Source organism: Procambarus clarkii, chromosome 58 (assembly GCF_040958095.1).
Source record: "Procambarus clarkii isolate CNS0578487 chromosome 58, FALCON_Pclarkii_2.0, whole genome shotgun sequence".
NCBI classification, from domain to species: Eukaryota; Metazoa; Arthropoda; class Malacostraca; order Decapoda; family Cambaridae; genus Procambarus; species Procambarus clarkii.
Genome location: NC_091207.1, coordinates 10206293 through 10229725, shown reverse-complemented (window position 1 = coordinate 10229725; position 23433 = coordinate 10206293). Strand labels below are relative to the sequence as shown.

Genomic DNA, 23433 nt, shown 5'->3' with positions numbered 1-23433 from the left:
GGGTACATTGTGTGTGGGGGGGGGGGTGCGAGGCGTGCGTGTGGAGGCGTGTTGCGAGTGCTGGCGTGTGACACACCATCCCAGGTGACACGAGACGGGGACCGTGAGTGAGTGAGTGAGTGAGTGAGTGAGTGAGTGAGTGAATGAGTCAGAGTGAGGCGCCGGCTGGGCCACACTCACCTCACAATCAATGACTCAGTTGCCACCATAACACACTCACCCATCCACCGAACACAACACACACTCACCCAGGAACCCACGATAGTTGATCAAACACCCATGTCTGCTGACGGTACGGCGTCTGCTGACGGTACGGCGTCTGCTGACGACGGTACGGCGTCTGCTGACGACGGTACGGCGTCTGCTGACGACGGAACAGCGTCTGCGGGCAGGCCACGGCAGACGAGGCGTGGCGGAGGCAGCAGAGGGGTGCTGTGTAGGTGAGGTCGAGCGGGTGTGTCACTTCTGGACGTCTGCACTCCGCCACGGAGGACGCTAACACGGCTCTAGTGTATTGACACCCACCCACACCATGTCCCAGGTGGGTGTAAGCTGGGTGTATGGCAGCAACACCCACCCACACCATGTCCCAGGTGGGTGTAAGCTGGGTGTATGGCAGCAACACCCACCCACACCATGTCCCAGGTGGGTGTAAGCTGGGTGTATGGCAGCAACACCCACCCACACCATGTCCCAGGTGGGTGTAAGCTGGGTGTATGGCAGCAACACCCACCCACACCACGTCCCAGGTGGGTGTAAGCTGGGTGTATGGCAGCAACACCCACCCACACCATGTCCCAGGTGAGTGTAAGCTGGGTGTATGGCAGCAACACCCACCCACACCATGTCCCAGGTGAGTGTAAGCTGGGTGTATGGCAGCAACACCCACCCACACCACGTCACAGGTGGGTGTAAGCTGGGTGTATGGCAGCAACACCCACCCACACCATGTCCCAGGTGGGTGTAAGCTGGGTGTATGGCAGCAACACCCACCCACACCATGTCCCAGGTGGGTGTAAGCTGGGTGTATGGCAGCAACACCCACCCACACCATGTCCCAGGTGGGTGTAAGCTGGGTGTATGGCAGCAACACCCACCCACACCATGTCCCAGGTGGGTGTAAGCTGGGTGTATGGCAGCAACACCCACCCACACCATGTCCCAGGTGGGTGTAAGCTGGGTGTATGGCAGCAACACCCACCCACACCATGTCCCAGGTGGGTGTAAGCTGGGTGTATGGCAGCAACACCCACCCACACCATGTCCCAGGTGGGTGTAAGCTGGGTGTATGGCAGCAACACCCACCCACACCATGTCCCAGGTGAGTGTAAGCTGGGTGTATGGCAGCAACACCCACCCACACCATGTCCCAGGTGGGTGTAAGCTGGGTGTATGGCAGCAACACCCACCCACACCATGTCCCAGGTGGGTGTAAGCTGAGTGTATGGCAGCAACACCCACCCACACCATGTCCCAGGTGAGTGTAAGCTGGGTGTATGGCAGCAACACCCACCCACACCATGTCCCAGGTGAGTGTAAGCTGAGTGTATGGCAGCAACACCCACCCACACCATGTCCCAGGTGAGTGTAAGCTGGGTGTATGGCAGCAACACCCACCCACACCATGTCCCAGGTGAGTGTAAGCTGGGTGTATGGCAGCAACACCCACCCACACCATGTCCCAGGTGGGTGTAAGCTGGGTGTATGGCAGCAACACCCACCAACACCATGTCCCAGGTGGGTGTAAGCTGGGTGTATGGCAGCAACACCCACCCACACCATGTCCCAGGTGGGTGTAAGCTGGGTGTATGGCAGCAACACCCACCCACACCACGTCCCAGGTGAGTGTAAGCTGGGTGTATGGCAGCAACACCCACCCACACCACGTCCCAGGTGGGTGTAAGCTGGGTGTATGGCAGCAACACCCACCCACACCATGTCCCAGGTGGGTGTAAGCTGGGTGTATGGCAGCAACACCCACCCACACCATGTCCCAGGTGGGTGTAAGCTGGGTGTATGGCAGCAACACCCACCCACACCATGTCCCAGGTGGGTGTAAGCTGGGTGTATGGCAGCAACACCCACCCACACCATGTCCCAGGTGGGTGTAAGCTGAGTGTATGGCAGCAACACCCACCCACACCATGTCCCAGGTGAGTGTAAGCTGGGTGTATGGCAGCAACACCCACCCACACCATGTCCCAGGTGAGTGTAAGCTGAGTGTATGGCAGCAACACCCACCCACACCATGTCCCAGGTGAGTGTAAGCTGGGTGTATGGCAGCAACACCCACCCACACCATGTCCCAGGTGAGTGTAAGCTGGGTGTATGGCAGCAACACCCACCCACACCATGTCCCAGGTGAGTGTAAGCTGGGTGTATGGCAGCAACACCCACCCACACCATGTCCCAGGTGAGTGTAAGCTGGGTGTATGGCAGCAACACCCACCCACACCATGTCCCAGGTGAGTGTAAGCTGGGTGTATGGCAGCAACACCCACCCACACCATGTCCCAGGTGAGTGTAAGCTGAGTGTATGGCAGCAACACCCACCCACACCATGTCCCAGGTGAGTGTAAGCTGGGTGTATGGCAGCAACACCCACCCACACCACGTCCCAGGTGAGTGTAAGCTGGGTGTATGGCAGCAACACCCACCCACACCACGTCCCAGGTGAGTGTAAGCTGGGTGTATGGCAGCAACACCCACCCACACCATGTCCCAGGTGAGTGTAAGCTGGGTGTATGGCAGCAACACCCACCCACACCATGTCCCAGGTGGGTGTAAGCTGGGTGTATGGCAGCAACACCCACCAACACCATGTCCCAGGTGGGTGTAAGCTGGGTGTATGGCAGCAACACCCACCAACACCATGTCCCAGGTGAGTGTAAGCTGGGTGTATGGCAGCAACACCCACCCACACCATGTCCCAGGTGGGTGTAAGCTGGGTGTATGGCAGCAACACCCACCCACACCACGTCCCAGGTGGGTGTAAGCTGGGTGTATGGCAGCAACACCCACCCACACCACGTCCCAGGTGGGTGTAAGCTGGGTGTATGGCAGCAACACCCACCCACACCATGTCCCAGGTGGGTGTAAGCTGGGTGTATGGCAGCAACACCCACCCACACCACGTCCCAGGTGGGTGTAAGCTGGGTGTATGGCAGCAACACCCACCCACACCATGTCCCAGGTGAGTGTAAGCTGGGTGTATGGCAGCAACACCCACCCACACCATGTCCCAGGTGGGTGTAAGCTGGGTGTATGGCAGCAACACCCACCCACACCACGTCCCAGGTGGGTGTAAGCTGGGTGTATGGCAGCAACACCCACCCACACCACGTCCCAGGTGGGTGTAAGCTGGGTGTATGGCAGCAACACCCACCCACACCATGTCCCAGGTGGGTGTAAGCTGGGTGTATGGCAGCAACACCCACCCACACCACGTCCCAGGTGGGTGTAAGCTGGGTGTATGGCAGCAACACCCACCCACACCATGTCCCAGGTGGGTGTAAGCTGGGTGTATGGCAGCAACACCCACCCACACCATGTCCCAGGTGAGTGTAAGCTGGGTGTATGGCAGCAACACCCACCCACACCATGTCCCAGGTGAGTGTAAGCTGGGTGTATGGCAGCAACACCCACCCACACCATGTCCCAGGTGGGTGTAAGCTGGGTGTATGGCAGCAACACCCACCAACACCACGTCCCAGGTGGGTGTAAGCTGGGTGTATCCCCGCCACCCATAAAGGTCAAGCAACAGACTTCTCGCGCCAAACTCCTCGGCCATATTAGACTTCTTAATAGGAATATGTTATACCCGGTGTTATACCGGGTATAACAACACCGGGTATAACCCCAGGGTGGACTGAAAGCCCTAGTGTGGTCTTAACTATGCTCACACCATTCAGATGAGCTTAAGATCAAGATCGAGAAGAAAATAATGTGCCAGTTCCCCGGCCAGTTCGTAAACTTATTAATGACAGACTTAAGCAGTCACAGACGACGTGTCAAGTCTGCAGACACACACAGTGATCTCTTCTGTCATGTTAGGGGATTCTAATCCTCCTACTGATCGCTTCTGTCATGTTAGGGGACTCTAATCCTCCTACTAATCTCATCTCTCATGTTAGGGACTCTAATCCTCCTACTGATCTCTTCTGTCATGTTAGGGACTCTAATCCTCCTACTGATCTCTTCTCTCATGTTAGGGACTCTAATCCTCCTACTGATCTCTTCTCTCATGTTAGGGACTCTAATCCTCCTACTGATCTCTTCTCTCATGTTAGGGACTCTAATCCTCCTACTGATCTCTTCTGTCATGTTAGAGGCTCTAATCCTGCTATTGATTGGTCCTCTTCTCAAATAATCTTTCCTGCCTGTACTCTACACAGACGCCGTCTAGTGGACTCAGCTGTTAACACCCAACATGAACCTGAGTCCTGGCTCTGTTGCTGTGGACTCTTCCCTCTCCCAGTATATACTCTGATGCTCCAACTTTCTTAACAAACGTGACCCTTTTTCCCGCTTTCTAACCTTCTTTCTCTTACCTATCCTATTCGTCCCTTCCATCCTATTCGTCCCTTCCATCCTAGTCTTACTTATTGCCTTTCTCTTACCTTCTAGGAATTACTTCCTAGAAGGTAATACATTTCGCGATGTGTATTTAATTAAATGAACATTTATTAAATTTAAATAAAGTTGGTGGGAAAATTTCTCACAGAAACTCTGTCAGTCTGTTTCTGCCTCGGCCGGGAGTCGAACCCAGACCCTTAGGACTACACACCCAGGGTGCTATCCACTCAGCCTCAAGGCCCCTCTCAACCTCCCCCCGCGGGTGTGTGAGTGCGTGTGTGCACGCGCGTGCTTGACATGGGGTGCGACAGGACCAGCATCACGCAGCTAGAATGACCTTCACAATGACCATGAATATCATCAGCTGTGTCGTGTATACATGGTGGGTCCAGCTGTGTCGTGTATACATGGTGGGTCCAGCTGTGTCGTGTATACATGGTGGGCCCAGATGTGTTGTGTATACATGGTGGGTCCAGCTGTGTAGTGTATACATGGTGGGTCCAGCTGTGTCGTGTATACATGGTGGGCCCAGATGTGTTGTGTATACATGCTGGGTCCAGCTGTGTAGTGTATACATGGTGGGCCCAGCTGTGTTGTGTATACATGGTGGGTCCAGCTGTGTTGTGTATACATGGTGGGTCCAGCTGTGTTGTGTATACATGGTGGGTCCAGCTGTGTTGTGTATACATGGTGGGTCCAGCTGTGTTGTGTATACATGGTGGGTCCAGCTGTGTTGTGTATACATGGTGGGTCCAGCTGTGTTGTGTATACATGGTGGGTCCAGCTGTGTTGTGTATACATGGTGGGTCCAGCTGTGTAGTGTATACATGGTGGGTCCAGCTGTGTTGTGTATACACTGTTGGTCTAACAGTGGAACGTACACACGGCTGGACCAGCAGAGGGACACACACAAGGCTGGACCAGCAGAGGGACATACACAAGGCTGGACCAGCAGAGGGACATACACAAGGCTGGACCAGCAGAGGGACATACACAAGGCTGGACCAGCAGAGGGACATACACACGGCTGGACCAGCAGAGGGACATACACAAGGCTGGACCAGCAGAGGGACACACACACACGGCTGGACCAGCAGAGGGACATACACACGGCTGGACCAGCAGAGGGACATACACAAGGCTGGACCAGGACATACACACGGCTGGACCAGCAGAGGGACATACACAAGGCTGGACCAGCAGAGGGACATACACACGGCTGGACCAGCAGAGGGACATACACAAGGCTGGACCAGCAGAGGGACATACACAAGGCTGGACCAGCAGAGGGACATACACAAGGCTGGACCAGGACATACACACGGCTGGACCAGCAGAGGGACACACACACACGGCTGGACCAGCAGAGGGACATACACACGGCTGGACCAGCAGAGGGACATACACAAGGCTGGACCAGCAGAGGGACATACACAAGGCTGGACCAGCAGAGGGATATACACAAGGCTGGACCAGCAGAGGGACACACACACAAGGCTGGACCAGCAGAGGGACATACACAAGGCTGGACCAGGACATACACACGGCTGGACCAGCAGAGGGACACACACACGGCTGGACCAGCAGAGGGACATACACAAGGCTGGACCAGCAGAGGGACATACACACAAGGCTGGACCAGCAGAGGGACATACACAAGGCTGGACCAGCAGAGGGACATACACAAGGCTGGACCAGCAGAGGGACATACACACGGCTGGACCAGCAGAGGGACATACACAAGGCTGGACCAGCAGAGGGACACATACACACGGCTGGACCAGCAGAGGGACATACACAAGGCTGGACCAGCAGAGGGACACACACACAAGGCTGGACCAGCAGAGGGACACACACACACGGCTGGACCAGCAGAGGGACATACACAAGGCTGGACCAGGACATACACACGGCTGGACCAGCAGAGGGACACACACAAGGCTGGACCAGCAGAGGGACACACACAAGGCTGGACCAGCAGAGGGACACACACACAAGGCTGGACCAGCAGAGGGACATACACACGGCTGGACCAGCAGAGGGACACACACAAGGCTGGACCAGCAGAGGGACATACACAAGGCTGGACCAGCAGAGGGACATACACAAGGCTGGACCAGCAGAGGGACATACACACGGCTGGACCAGCAGAGGGACACACACACGGCTGGACCAGCAGAGGGACATACACAAGGCTGGACCAGCAGAGGGACACACACAAGGCTGGACCAGCAGAGGGACACACACAAGGCTGGACCAGCAGAGGGACACACACACACGGCTGGACCAGCAGAGGGACATACACAAGGCTGGACCAGCAGAGGGACATACACACGGCTGGACCAGCAGAGGGACATACACAAGGCTGGACCAGCAGAGGGACATACACAAGGCTGGACCAGGACATACACAAGGCTGGACCAGCAGAGGGACATACATACGGCTGGACCAGCAGAGGGACACACACAAGGCTGGACCAGCAGAGGGACATACACAAGGCTGGACCAGCAGAGGGACATACACAAGGCTGGACCAGCAGAGGGACATACACAAGGCTGGACCAGCAGAGGGACATACACAAGGCTGGACCAGCAGAGGGACATACACAAGGCTGGACCAGCAGAGGGACATACACACGGCTGGACCAGCAGAGGGACATACACAAGGCTGGACCAGCAGAGGGACACACACACACGGCTGGACCAGCAGAGGGACATACACAAGGCTGGACCAGGACATACACACGGCTGGACCAGGACATACACAAGGCTGGACCAGGACATACACACGGCTGGACCAGGACATACACACGGCTGGACCAGGACATACACAAGGCTGGACCAGGACATACACACGGCTGGACCAGGACATACACAAGGCTGGATCAGGACATACACAAGGCTGGACCAGGACATACACAAGGCTGGACCAGGACATACACACGGCTGGACCAGGACATACACAAGGCTGGACCAGGACATACACAAGGCTGGACCAGGACATACACACGGCTGGACCAGGACATACACAAGGCTGGACCAGGACATTCACACGGCTGGACCAGGACATACACAAGGCTGGACCAGGACATACACACGGCTGGACCAGGACATACACACGGCTGGACCAGGACATACACAAGGCTGGACCAGGACATACACACGGCTGGACCAGGACATACACACGGCTGGACCAGGACATACACACGGCTGGACCAGGACATACACAAGGCTGGACCAGGACATACACACAAGGCTGGACCAGGACATACACACGGCTGGACCAGGACATACACAAGGCTGGACCAGGGCATACACAAGGCTGGACCAGGACATACAGAAGGCTGGACCAGGACATACACAAGGCTGGGCCAGGACATACACAAGGCTGGACCAGGACATACACACGGCTGGACCAGGACATACACACGGCTGGACCAGGACATACACAACACCGGACTAACACCTCCCTGGTCGTGGCAGCGATGGTCGGCCAACGTGGAGGAGACGGTGACCTGCGGAGTGTGCTCGGAGGTGTACCAGGCGGAGGTGCGGGAGCCGCTCATCCTTCCCTGCGGCCACACCTTCTGCGGCGTGTGTCTGGCCAGCGTGGAGGCCGCAGCCGCCGCCGGGGGCCTCACCTGCCCGTCTTGCAGGAGCCCCCACCACACCCTCACCACCCTCCACCTCCCCGTTAACTTCGCTGTACTCGAGCTCTCAGGTCAAGCCGCCGACTTTCAGGTATTTTCAGACCCGTTTTTTAATTAAAATAAAGATTTTATGTTTAAGAAAAAATGATTTACAGCACATATATGTACACTATTTAATTCCTTATTATATAGTACATGATTAGCGAAACTTGCTAAACATGCATACATATACAACCCGTCCTCGTAATAGAACGTCGCATTTTGACGTATACTCCACCTAACGCCAAAAATCATCGTACTAGAAAATGGTAGCGGCTCGCGAAATTGACATACTGTCCCGTTTTCTGTTTTAGGTCCTCTGGTAGGTTAGGACAAGGGCACCCTTGGATACAGGTCGTATAGTGCGTGTCATCTTAAAAATAACGTCGCTTTTGGCCGTTTGCCCATATGGCCGAATGTGGACATAATTTAAAAATGAAAATAAATTTGGGATTTTTTTTCAACAACAGTAAGTTAAGGGTTCTCTGGTAGGTTAGGTGGGCAGGAAATTCTCATAAAGTTTCAAAACGTTAATTGAAAGTTTCCTCTCCTAACCTTACCGAGTAAGCCGGACGACTCAAACAGAAAAGGGAACAGTACGTTACTTTTGTGAGTCAATTTCATTTCAAATTTCGTCCACTTTTGGCCATAGTGCCGCATACCAGCCAAAAGTGACGTTAATTTTAAGAGGACGGGCTGCGTATAGTGCGTGTCATCTTCGAGTGCGGGGTTCAGAGTTCTGCTTATATTTTTCTGGTCCCCGTCGTGCTCGCCATGAACCCTCTCTGGTGAGCTGCGGTGTAGAGCAGTGCGCCGTCTACTCTCTGGACGGCCAGGAGGGAGTTGGCGCTCTTCTGGGTTCATGGTACAGGTCTCCCTGCTCGGTGGTCGTCTCCTGCTGGGTGGTCGTCTCCTGCTGGGTGGTCGTCTCCTGCTCGGTGGTCGTCACCTGCTGGGTGGTCGTCTCCTGCTCGGTGGTCGTCTCCTGCTGGGTGGTCGTCTCCTGCTCGGTGGTCGTCTCCTGCTCGGTGGTCGTCTCCTGCTCGGTGGTCGTCACCTGCTGGGTGGTCGTCTCCTGCTCGGTGGTCGTCTCCTGCTGGGTGGTCGTCTCCTGCTGGGTGGTCGTCTCCTGCTGGGTGGTCGTCTCCTGCTGGGTGGTCGTCTCCTGCTGGGTGGTCGTCACCTGCTGGGTGGTCGTCACCTGCTGGGTGGTCGTCACCTGCTGGGTGGTCGTCTCCTGCTGGGTGGTCGTCACCTGCTGGGTGGTCGTCACCTGCTGGGGGGTCGTCACCTGCTGGGTGGTCGTCACCTGCTGGGTGGTCGTCTCCTGCTGGGTGGTCGTCACCTGCTGGGTGGTCGTCTCCTGCTGGGTGGTCGTCACCTGCTGGGTGGTCGTCTCCTGCTGGGTGGTCGTCTCCTGCTCGGTGGTCGTCTCCTGCTCGGTAGTCGTCTCCAGGCTGTCAACGTTGTCTGGGTAACTGGAGTTGTCGTCATCGTCTGTAGAGTGTCGGGCTGAGTGGCTGTATTTCCGTGTTCCGTCCCTGGCATTAGAGCGGGGCGCGGTGCCGGTGGCTTCCAGAAGACCGTTCACTGCTCTGAGGAACTGTTGTGATCTTGCTGCGTTGTGGGCTGACGTGTCCACATGTGCCAGGATGACCTGGATATTCCCGATGGTGGCTGGCGTTCCTGGCCGCGGGCAGTCTCGCTGCTCAAGTGAGACTCTTCTCGGGCGATCAGTCCATATGGACGTTGACGGCGGCAGGTTTGCTGTTGGCAGGCTCGTTGACGGCGGCAAGCTTGTTGACGGTGGCAAACTCGTTGACGGTTGCAGGCTCGTTGACGGCGGCAGGCTTCTTGTAGGCAGGCTCGGGAACTGCTCAGGACCTAAGTCCTGCAATTTCCGTGGCGTAGTGGTAAGACACTCGCCTGACGTTCCACGAGTGCTTTGTCCTGGGTTCGTATCATGGCCGGGGAGGATTTGCTGGGCGCAAATTCTTAACTGTAGCCTCTGTTTACCCAACAGTAAAATGGGTACCTGGCTGTTAAACAATTTGTCAGATCAAATTCCGGGAAATATTAGGATTAAGGACCTGCCCGAAACGCTATGCGTGCTAATGGCTGTACAAGAATGTAAAAACTCTTGTATTTAGAAATAAAAAAATAAAATAGAAAAGTCCAGGGTAGCGGTGACTGGCCTGTGGGCGGCCTTTGGTGAGATTTCCTTATTAATGTCTTTAAGTCCTCCTTCCTTTATGATGGGAGGCGGCGTGCTGTTCTCCACAGAGTGCACATTTCTTGGTGGTGGTGGTGATGCATTCCCTCTAGTTGTGGGCGCCGGAGCCTAAGCTGCACTGAGCTGTTTGCTCTGGGCACTTGTTTAGGAAGTGCTCATAACTAAAGTACTTGAAACATTATCGCACGTTGAAGCTTTTTTTTCATGGCGATCTGGTTAGGTGAGGGAGGACGCAGCCCGTCCTCCTAAGGTTCCCCAACATCATGAAAACCGTCAACAAAAATCTCATCGTCAAGAAAAATTTAAACTATCCTTTCCTAACCTACCAGAGGACCCAAAACAGAAAACGTGAGACTACGTCACTTTCGCGAGCCGCTTACATTTTCTAGTACGACCAATTTTGGCTTTATGTTACGCATACGAGCGAAAAGCGACGTTCTTTGTAGTAATTCTTGTCGTTGACCTGTCGTACAATGTTGTCTGGGGCCTCACCCAACCGGGCTGTGGTGGGTATATGTGGGCCTGCGGGCCGCTCCAAGCAACAGCCTGGTGGACCAAACTCTCACAAGTCAAGCCTGGCCTCGGGCCGGGCTTGGGCAGTAGAAGAATTCCCAGAACCCCATCAACCAGGTATCAACCCGCTATACAGCGGTTCAATTTGCTGAAAAAAATCGTTCTCTCAGCCATAATTTACCTGCGAGTGATCGGCGACTTATTGGCCTCTAGCAGCGGCAGGTGATTGGCAGGATCCTGGACATCAGAATGTCTTCTTTCGCTTCCACGCTCACTGCGGCCTCAATTTTGTGAAGGTAACCATCATCACTCCCAACTGTAGTTGCCCTGTCGATGGCGGCTGTCACTCTGAGCGCTCGTAGACCCCAAGGAGACGCATTTTCAATTTTGTCTTGTAGGTGATGGAAGCAGATTCTGCCTTAGTCTACGTTGTCCACAAAGTTACCTTGGCAGTACCTCAGTGGCTCGGACTGGCATTGGGAACCCTTGTATCTGGTGCAATTTGCCAGTCGGAGAGGTGACGGGCATGATGTCTGACCTCCGTGGCTGCTCGCAACAAACTGCTGCTAAACATGATTGAGTGATTGATGAAGATTAAGCCACCCAGAGGTGGCACGGGTACGACTAGCCCGCCTGTGGTAGATATTTGGAGTGAATGTGATCTTGTCCCAACCATATATTTTGAGGAGCTTTATTTACGTCTCCCCAGTGTTATTTGATGCAACGTTTTCTATTGTGTCACATCAGTAATAAAAGAAAACGAATCAAGGGGGGAATTTGCTTAATATGGAATAACTTTATAATTAATAACTCGTAGTGTCGGGGGACAAGAAGCCAGAGTGTATTCATACACGTTTGGTCTTTGGTTCTCCCATTGCTAGTATTGACAAGTATTTACTAATCATCTGACCATTGGTGATCATGCACATCTGTTTACAAACCTTTAATATGAGTTTTGCCTCCAACTATATCATAGATCACCTCATCTGCGGTGATGTGGCTTGTAATAGTCTCATTAGTTGAGTAATGAGTGAGAGACGGGCTGAAACACCAGTCCGGCCTCATAAACAACTGCCCGGCCTCATAAACACCAGTCCGGCCTCATAAACAACAGTCCGGCCTCATAAACAACAGTCCAGCCTCATAAACAACAGTCCAGCCTCATAAACAACAGTCCAGCCTCATAAACAACAGCTTGGCCTCATAAACAACAGTCCAGCCTCATAAACAACAGTCCAGCCTCATAAACAACAGTCCGGCCTCATAAACAACAGTCCAGCCTCATAAACAACAGTCCAGCCTCATAAACAACAGTCCAGCCTCATAAACAACAGTCCGGCCTCATAAACAACAGTCCAGCCTCATAAACAACAGTCCGGCCTCATAAACAACAGTCCAGCCTCATAAACAACAGTCCAGCCTCATAAACAACAGCTTGGCCTCATAAACAACAGCTTGGCCTCATAAACAACTGCCTGGCCTCATAAACACCAGTCCGGCCTCATAAACAACAGTCCAGCCTCATAAACAACAGTCCGGCCTCATAAACAACAGTCCAGCCTCATAAACAACAGTCCGGCCTCATAAACAACAGTCCAGCCTCATAAACAACAGTCCAGCCTCATAAACAACAGTCCAGCCTCATAAACAACAGTCCAGCCTCATAAACAACAGTCCAGCCTCATAAACAACAGTCTGGCCTCATAAACAACAGTCCGGCCTCATAAACAACAGCTTGGCCTCATAAACAACAGTCCGGCCTCATAAACAACAGTCCGGCCTCATAAACAACAGTCCAGCCTCATAAACAACAGTCCGGCCTCATAAACAACAGTCCGGCCTCATAAACAACAGTCCGGCCTCATAAACAACAGTCCAGCCTCATAAACAACAGTCCGGCCTCATAAACACCAGTCCGGCCTCATAAACACCAGTCCAGCCTCATAAACAACAGTCTGGCCTCATAAACAACAGCTTGGCCTCATAAACAACTGCCCGGCCTCATAAACACCAGTCCGGCCTCATAAACAACAGTCCGGCCTCATAAACAACAGTCTGGCCTCATAAACAACAGTCCGGCCTCATAAACAACAGTCCGTCCTCATAAACAACAGTCCGGCCTCATAAACAACAGTCCGGCCTCATAAACAACAGTCCGGCCTCATAAACAACAGTCCGGCCTCATAAACAACAGTCCGTCCTCATAAACAACAGTCCGGCCTCATAAACAACAGTCCGGCCTCATAAACAACAGTCTGGCCTCATAAACAACAGTCCAGCCTCATAAACAACAGTCCGGCCTCATAAACAACAGTCCGGCCTCATAAACAACAGTCCAGCCTCATAAACAACAGTCCAGCCTCATAAACAACAGTCTGGCCTCATAAACAACAGTCCGGCCTCATAAACAACAGCCCGGCCTCATAAACAACAGTCTGGCCTCATAAACAACAGTCCGGCCTCATAAACAACAGTCCGTCCTCATAAACAACAGCTTGGCCTCATAAACAACAGCTTGGCCTCATAAACAACTGCCCGGCCTCATAAACAACAGTCCGGCCTCATAAACAACAGTCCAGCCTCATAAACAACAGTCCAGCCTCATAAACAACAGTCTGGCCTCATAAACAACAGTCCGGCCTCATAAACAACAGTCCGGCCTCATAAACAACAGTCCAGCCTCATAAACAACAGTCCAGCCACATAAACAACAGTCCAGCCTCATAAACAACAGTCTGGCCTCATAAACAACAGCTTGGCCTCATAAACAACAGCTTGGCCTCATAAACAACTGCCCGGCCTCATAAACAACAGCCCGTCCTCATAAACAACAGTCCGTCCTCATAAACAACAGTCCGGCCTCATAAACAACAGTCTGGCCTCATAAACAACAGTCCAGCCTCATAAACAACAGTCCGGCCTCATAAACAACAGTCCGGCCTCATAAACAACAGCCCGTCCTCATAAACAACAGTCCGTCCTCATAAACAACAGTCCGGCCTCATAAACAACAGTCCGTCCTCATAAACAACTGCCCGTCCTCATAAACAACAGTCCAGCCTCATAAACAACAGTCTGGCCTCATAAACAACAGTCTGGCCTCATAAACAACAGTCCGGCCTCATAAACAACAGTCCGTCCTCATAAACAACTGCCCGTCCTCATAAACAACAGTCCAGCCTCATAAACAACAGTCTGGCCTCATAAACAACAGTCTGGCCTCATAAACAACAGTCTGGCCTCATAAACAACAGTCTGGCCTCATAAACAACAGTCCGGCCTCATAAACAACAGCCCGTCCTTATAAACAAAGGCCAAAGTCCATTCCATGCACCCGCCAAACCCCTTGCTTATGAGTGAAAAACGGTTCACACACGACTCACAACTGATGACGTCTGAACTTTTCCGGAACAAGTGCTTCGCTGACGACTTATGTTCGAACATCAACGGTGTAAATGCTTCACCCACGTACTACAAATACAAATAATCGCTAACAGAACCTAAACACCTAACCTAACCAATGCCTAAATGTGCAAAGTATGGTAATATATAATAATGTTAATTCATATTTGAGAAAATTCATATTTTGAATGAACAACATGTTAAATTTGATGAATGCGTTATTTTGGGTCGACCGCTGGATGGAATGGCAACCAGTCCTCGACTCAAGTCCATTCCATCCAGTGGTCGATCCCACAGACGCAGTAATAATTTTTTACATGCTGTTCATTCAAAACAGGAATTTTCTCAAATATAATTTAATATCATAATATATTAGCATATTGTACATATATAGGCATAGGTTAGGTTAGGTGTTTAGGTTCTGTTGGCGATTATTTGTATTTGTAGTACGTGGGTGAAGCATTTACAGTAATGGGGTTCGAACAAAATTCGTCAATGAAGCATTTGTTCCGGAAGTGTTCAAACGAAATCAGTTGTGAGTTGTGTGTAAACCGTTTTTCATTCATAAACAGGGGGTTTGGTGAGTGCATGGAATCACTTTTGAATCTGTTTGGAGGACGGGTTGTGGAATGGACTTGTCTGAGGACGGGTTGAGCTGGGAGCACCCATGTCGCTAGTTCGAAACCCCGCATTGTCCCAATTGATTTTCTCATGGAGCAAATGATCGAGGCCGGAGTGATTGAGGTGGCACCTTGAACCTACTCCAGCTCCAAGGTTCTCATGAAGAAGCCTGAAGGAAGGTAACTCATGCTTTGACTTCAAAAAGCTGATTTCAATTATCGAGTTGAATTTGAGGCACAAGCCTTGTTCAAGGAGGCGAGAGATGCAAGCTGCTCCTACAGAAGCTTGAAAAGATCAAGGAAGCCACACCTCCAACCACTAAGACTCAGGTAAAGTCTTTCCTGGAACTTGGGGCTGCTACAGAAGCTGCGTGCATTGTTTCGTGACCACCGCCACACCACTCACAAACTTGCCAAGGAGGAATGCACCATCTAAGGCCGCGTGGACAGGATTAGAATGCAAATGCCATTCTGTACTTTGAAGAGGGAGTTGGCCAATAGTCTCATCTTGAGGGTAGCTGACACCCCTATGGAGTATAATTATAGTTATTATATGTTCATCCTGCATGGAGGTCCTATTCATAATATCTGATTAAGGCTTTTATTGTAGGTCTTCGGCATGATTTAATTAATAGGGTAACTCCTCAGACAGGTCTATTCCGTGCCACCGGTGATAAAGACAGTGACACCTGGAACTTTCACTTGGCCTGATGGTCTTTTCTCTCTAACTAGTTCATATTCCTATAATATTAACATTTATTCAGTGCATAGAGTGTTCAGGTTCGAAAATGCGTTTCGTATTCTTTGTTCTTTGCCGCAGAAACATTAATAAATGCTGTTATAACTTTTGTCCGAGTTTAAATGTTAAAGGACATTGATATGATAGTCACACTATTGTCATGCTTGTGATGGCTGACTGAAGGCAGTCTTCATAACAACAAGTTGAGTTACATATCGTGTCTGTTTATTGCCGAAAAGTGAATAATTTATTATAACATCAAAATTGGGCTGAATTAACCTCTGATCTTGTATTGTTGCACAGGAGGAGCCGTATGCACAGTGCAGCATTCATGGTGAGCAGTTGCGTTACTGGTGTCGTCAGTGTGCGGTGCTGGTGTGTGGCAGCTGCATCTTGGACCAGCACCTGAAGCAGCATCATGATGTGCTGCACGCTTCCGAGTTTGTGGTGGAGAGGAAGCACGCCATTCAGGCCCGGGCGCACCAGCTCCAAGTGATCCTCGGGGAGAGCACCGGCAGGACTCTGGCTTGTCTACACCGCTGCCTCGTCCACATTGTCTGCCTGTGTCAAGAGAGCAAGAGCCTCTATGATCTAGACGCTGAATTGTTTCAAGTCTCTTCAGAAGTTAAAAACCTCAAAGATGTCGAGTCCATTTTAAAGACAGAGACGAGGTTGAGCACTCTTTACGAGAGGGGAGGCACTACTCAGGCTGCAAGCCCTACACGGGCTGGAGGGCCTACACAGGCTGGAGGCCCTACACAGGCTGGAGGGTCCAAAGGGGCTGGAGGGTCCAAAGGGGCTGGAGGGTCTAAAGGGGCTGGAGGGTCTAAAGGGACTGAGGGTTTTATGGAGAGTAATACTCTCAAAGGAATGGAAGAAGTTGCGAATGGTGCCAGTGGATATAGTAAGGTTGCAGATGCGTCAGATGACACTAATTGTACGACTGGTGATAGCACTCGCAGTAGCATCACCCACTGTGCTACTAGTGATGGTGTCTCTGGTGACACTGTAGGTGGGGGAGCTGCAGGTGGTAATACTGCCAGAGGAGCCACTGAAGCCAGTGGATATGAATGTGTGGATAGCACAGACACCGTTATAAAATATGACAAAATAAATGGGAATGACATAGATAGGAAGCATGAGCCGGTCCACAGCATAAAGCGGGCTGTTACAGATGGTACCACTATTAAGAGTGATACTATTGGTGATAGTAGTGTGAGGGGTGGTGGTGGTGCTGCTGCAGATAGTAGTGTGAAGGGTGGTGGTGGTGCTGTTACAGATAGTAGTGAGAGGAACAGTGGCACTTTTGTCAAAGTTTGCACGAGAGGCAATGGTGGTGCAGATGGCACCAGTGAAAGTGGAGGAGCAAGTATTGGTAAAATTACAGATAGTAAAGTTGGTGCATATAGGGGTATGTCTGGGAGTAATGTAAGTGGGGGCTTGTCTGGGAGTAATGCTGCTGTTGGGGGCCTGTCTGGGAGAAAAGGTGTCATTGGGGGCCTGTTCGGGAGTGAAGCAGCAGGCGGAAGAATTCTAGGTGGTGGTAGCATTGTAAGTAGTGCTCCAGGAGGCAACAGTGCAGGATTCACTTGGTGGTGGCCCTTGACGTGTCGGGCAGTGAGCAGTGATGGACGCCAGGCCGAGCTGCAGCATGAGGAAGGCTGCCTGCTGGTCACACCTCTTGCACCCTACATCACTCATCCTCACCTCGCTATACAGGTATACCACAACATGCAAATACACTTCAGTATACTCATACAATTCAATATACTCAAACAGTTCGACACACAGGTACACGTTATCATATAAATACAATCATATAGATACACTTCATTATACAGATATACTTTAATATACATTTATGTTTCACTATACAAGAATGGTTCACTATTCAGTCATACCTCAACTCACAGGTAAACCTAACTTACCATTCACATAAACATTGTCACACTATTAAAGTACACATTTACATTAAGCACCCTTGACCTGAGCAGCCAGGGCGCAGGGATCCTACATGTCACACTCTGCGAGGCCTGGTTTCTCCTTTACATAAACTTTGTATTCCCCATCCCCCAGAATGTGGGCCAGGAAACTACCCAGTTTAGTGTAGTTAACAGTAATTGTGATCTTATTCTCACTTGTTCTATAGTATATACTTATCAAGCCAAGAGTTATTATCAAGGGATGTGGTTGGACTAACAAATACAGTAACCGACCAACACCACCCACACTGATAAAGACATATAAACAAACGGTAATTTAACAGATGTAGCGAGATATTAACCAAAAGTTGATGCCGTGCAGATGAGTGTGTTGGAGAGCGTGGTGGAGGCGGCGTGCCCTCTGGTGTTCCTGGAGGTGAGTGCTGGGGCACAGCGCCTGGGCAGGCTGGTCGTCCGACTCTGGGGTCGTCTCAAGCGGGCACAGCACTTCAAGGCTCTCTGCCTCGCCACCCTCGGCCCCTCCTTCCTCGGCTCCAAGTTCGAGTACGTGGGCAACAGCGGCCGAGCGGGCGAGTACATCGTCGGGGGCAGCTACATGGCGCAGGACCCCTACGCCGCCACGCAGGGCACGTGGGTAGAGACGAGGTGCACACGTGGTCTCATGGACGACCTGGAATGGGGCGGAGACTTCGTGGGAGAGGAGAGGGAAGGGCTGCTGCAAGGGGCAGGCGGAGGGCACCCAGAGTACGACTCTCTCTTCTGCATCTGCAGCAGGAGTGACCCCGAGGGGGAGTCTCAGTGTCCCTTCGGGCAGGTGGTGGAGGGCATGGCGGTGGTGAGGGCGATGGTGACACACCATACCGTCACCGACCTCACCATCACGCGCTGCGGCCTCTTCCTTCCTGATGTTTGAGCTCACTATCATCATGTTCCGCTTCACTTTCATCATTGCTAACCTTATTACTTCTTCCCTCACCATCATGTCTCACCTCACCATTATGTCTCCCTCACCATCATGTCTCACCTCACCATCATGTCTCACCTCACCATCATGTCTCACCTCACCATCATGTCTCCCACACCATCATGTCTCCCTCACCATCAAGTCTCACCTCACCATCATGTCTCCCTCACCATCAAGTCTCACCTCACCATCATGTCTCCTTCACCATCAAGTCTCACCTCACCATCATGTCTCCCTCACCATCATGTCTCCCTCACCATCATGTCTCACCTCACCATCATGTCTCCTTCACCATCAAGTCTCACCTCACCATCATGTCTCCCTCACCATCATGTCTCCCTCACCATCATGTCTCACCTCACCATCATGTCTCCTTCACCATCAAGTCTCACCTCACCATCATGTCTCCCTCACCATCATGTCTCACCTCACCATCATGTCTCCTTCCCCATCAAGTCTCACCTCACCATCATGTCTCCTTCACCATCAAGTCTCACCTCACCATCATGTCTCCCTCACCATCATGTCTCCCTCACCATCATGTCTCCCTCACCATCATGTCTCACCTCACCATCATGTCTCACCTCACCATCATGTCTCACCTCACCATCATGTCTCCCACACCATCATGTCTCCCTCACCATCAAGTCTCACCTCACCATCATGTCTCCTTCACCATCAAGTCTCACCTCACCATCATGTCTCCTTCACCATCAAGTCTCACCTCACCATCATGTCTCCTTCACCATCAAGTCTCACCTCACCATCATGTCTCCTTCACCATCAAGTCTCACCTCACCATCATGTCTCCTTCACCATCAAGTCTCACCTCACCATCATGTCTCACCTCACCATCAAGTCTCACCTCACCATCATGTCTCCTTCACCATCAAGTCTCACCTCACCATCATGTCTCACCTCACCATCAAGTCTCACCTCACCATCATGTCTCCTTCACCATCAAGTCTCACCTCACCATCATGTCTCCTTCACCATCAAGTCTCCCTCACCATCATGTCTCCCTCACCATCATGTCTCCCTCATCATCAAGTCTCACCTCACCATCATGTCTCCTTCACCATCAAGTCTCACCTCACCATCATGTCTCCCTCACCATCATGTCTCCCTCACCATCAAGTCTCACCTCACCATCATGTCTCCTTCACCATCAAGTCTCACTTCACCATCATGTCTCCTTCACCATCATGTCTCACTTCACCATCATGTCTCCCTCACCATCATGTCTCACATGTCTGGGCTCACCATACAATTCCTGGGGTCACCATACCATGCCTGGGGTCACCATACCATGCCTGGGGTCACCATACCATGCCTAGGGTCACCATACCATGCCTTGGCTCACCATACAATGTCTGGGGTCAACATACCATGCCTGGGCTCACCATACCATGCCTGGGGTCACCATACAATGCCTGGGATCACCATACTATGCCTTGGCTCACCATACAATGCCTGGGGTCACCATACCATGCCTTGGCTCACCATACAATGCCTGGGGTCACCATACCATGCCTGGGGTCACCATACCATGCCTGGGGTCACAATACCATGCCTGGGCTCACCATACCATGCCTAGGATCACCATACCATGCCTGGGATCACCATACCATGCCTGGGCTCACCATACCATGCCTGGGGTCACCATACCATGCCTAGGGTCACCATACCATGCCTTGGCTCACCATACAATGTCTGGGGTCAACATACCATGCCTGGGCTCACCATACCATGCCTGGGGTCACCATACAATGCCTGGGATCACCATACTATGCCTTGGCTCACCATACAATGCCTGGGGTCACCATACCATGCCTTGGCTCACCATACAATGCCTGGGGTCACCATACCATGCCTGGGGTCACCATACCATGCCTGGGGTCACCATACCATGCCTAGGGTCACCATACCATGCCTTGGCTCACCATACAATGTCTGGGGTCAACATACCATGCCTGGGCTCACCATACCATGCCTGGGGTCACCATACAATGCCTGGGATCACCATACTATGCCTTGGCTCACCATACAATGCCTGGGGTCACCATACCATGCCTTGGCTCACCATACAATGCCTGGGGTCACCATACCATGCCTGGGGTCACCATACCATGCCTGGGGTCACAATACCATGCCTGGGCTCACCATACCATGCCTAGGATCACCATACCATGCCTGGGATCACCATACCATGCCTGGGCTCACCATACCATGCCTGGGATCACCATACCATGCCTGGGCTCACCATACCATGCCTGGGATCACCATACCATGCCTGGGCTCACCATATCATGTTAACTGGATGACTGTGTAAACCTGTCAATAAATCTGGAGACAAAGTGTATTAGTATCCTTCCCATACACGAAGGTATAGTGCGGTAGTCACTATGTTTACTATGGTCGACTGTGTCACTATAACAGGCTACTATGGTCGACTGTGTCACTATAACAGGCTACTATGGTCGACAGTGTCACTATAACAGGCTACTATGGTCGACTGTGTCACTGTAACAGGCTACTATGACCGACTGTGTCACTATAACAGGCTACTATGGTCGACAGTGTCACTATAACAGGCTACTATGGTGGACTGTGTCACTATAACAGGCTACTATGCTCGACTGTGTCACTATAACAGGCTACTATGGTCGACTGTGTCACTATAACAGACTACTATGGTCGACTGTGTCACTATAACATGCTACTACGGTCGACTGTGTCACTATAACGGACTACTATGGTCGACTGTGTCACTATAACAGACTACTATGGTCGACTGTGTCACTATAACAGGCTACTATGGTCGACTGTGTCACTATAACAGACTACTATGGTCGACTGTGTCACTATAACAGGCTACAATGGTCGACTGTGTCACTATAACAGACTACTATGGTCGACTGTGTCACTATAACAGGCTACAATGGTCGACTGTGTCACTATAACAGGCTACTATGGTCGACTGTGTCACTATAACAGACTACTATGGTCGACTGTGTCACTATAACAGGCTACTATGGTCGACTGTGTCACTATAACAGGCTACTATGGTCGACTGTGTCACTATAACAGACTACTATGGTCGACTGTGTCACTATAACAGGCTACTATGGTCGACTGTGTCACTATAACAGACTACTATGGTCGACTGTGTCACTATAACAGGCTACTATGGTCGACTGTGTCACTATAACAGGCTACTATGATCAACTGTGTCACTATAACAGGCTACTATGGTCGACTGTGTCACTATAACGGACTACTATGGTCGACTGTGTCACTATAACGACTACTATGGTCGACTGTGTCACTATAACGACTACTATGGTCGACTGTGTCACTATAACAGGCTACTATGGTCAACTGTGTCACTATAACAGGCTACTATGATCGACTGTGTCACTATAACATGCTACTATGATCGACCGTGTCACTATAACAGGCTACTATGATCGACTGTGTCACTATAACAGGCTACTATGGTCAACTGTGTCACTATAACAGGCTACTATGATCGACTGTGTCACTATAACAGGCTACTATGGTCGACTGTGTCACTATAACGGACTACTATGGTCGACTGTGTCACTATAACGGACTACTATGGTCGATTGTGTCACTATAACGACTACTATGGTCGACTGTGTCACTATAACGACTACTATGGTCGACTGTGTCACTATAACATGTTGTTTCCTCAAATAAATCGTGATAATATGAGACCTAGAAGTGCCTGTGGCGTAGTGGTTACACACTCGTCTGGCGCTTTGCAAGCCATTTGGTCTGGGTTCGTATCCTGGCCGGGGAGGATTGAATAGGTGCCAATCCTAACTGTATATTCAATGAAACATGTTTGAAAGAAAACCTGCTGCCAGTATACTATAACTGTATACCAATATATATATATATATATATATATATATATATATATATATATATATATATATATATTATTAAATATGACCGAAAAAGTAAGATTAATAATTCTAACACGAATTTTCTCAATCTTTCGTACATTTCGTTTCACTGTTGGAGGTAAATAAAAAATCAAATCCCCTAGGTGTCCTGTTTGCAAACTTCTACATGGGTACCATCGAGCAAAAAGTCTTAGTCGACATGAACTTGAAACCGGCCATATACTGCAGGTATGTTGACGACATTTTTACACAGGTACCTGATGTCAGACATCTGCAGGAGCTGAAGGAGGCATTTGAGCAGAGTTCCGTGCTGCGTTTCACTTACGAGATGGAAAAGGATGGGAAGCTGCCCTTTCTAGATTTAACAGTCATGGAAAAGGGCGGAGGTTTCCACACTGCAGTCTACACTAAGGAAACAAACATAGGAATGTGCCTAAATGCCAACAGCGACTGCCCAGACAGGTACAAGAGGAGTGTTGTTAACGCATATGTCGACCGTGCTCTCAGCCACAGCTCAGAATGGAAGCAAGTCGACGAAGAACTCTGTAGGGTAAGGCAGGTCCTAGTCAATAACGGCTTCTCCAATGGTTTCGTCGAAGACATCATAAGAAGGAAAGTGAAAAGCCATGCAACCTCTGAAGAGACAACTAACACAACACCTATACCCCCTATTAGACTATTTTACAGGAACTTCTTTTCCACAGCTCATAAAACGGAGGAAAGGGTCCTGAAAGATATTGTTAATAGAAACGTTATCCCTACAGACAAAAATCAGAGGATACAACTGACGATTTACTATAAAACCAGAAAAACGGCCAGCC

The 23433-nt window shown here is 51.1% G+C and overlaps 1 protein-coding gene across 1 annotated transcript; it reads left to right on the top strand.

Annotated features, from left to right (window-relative positions):
- Window positions 1-29: 29 nt before the first annotated feature.
- LOC123767966 (uncharacterized) lies at window positions 30-21035 on the top strand. Its single transcript, XM_045758184.2, has 4 exons — window positions 30-541; window positions 8058-8315; window positions 16074-17489; window positions 18075-21035. The coding sequence occupies exons 1-4, from the start codon at window positions 533-535 to the stop codon at window positions 18624-18626; spliced, it is 2235 nt and encodes a 744-aa protein (XP_045614140.2). The 5' UTR covers window positions 30-532; the 3' UTR covers window positions 18627-21035.
- The last annotated feature ends 2398 nt before the right edge of the window (window positions 21036-23433 follow it).

Bases quoted from the DNA above. Each gene is read 5' to 3' on its own strand.
- LOC123767966 (XM_045758184.2), top strand. The intron at 8,316-16,073 runs GTATTTTCAGAC...ATTGTTGCACAG, and splicing joins GTCAAGCCGCCGACTTTCAG to GAGGAGCCGTATGCACAGTG. The intron at 17,490-18,074 runs GTATACCACAAC...GATGCCGTGCAG, and splicing joins ATCCTCACCTCGCTATACAG to ATGAGTGTGTTGGAGAGCGT.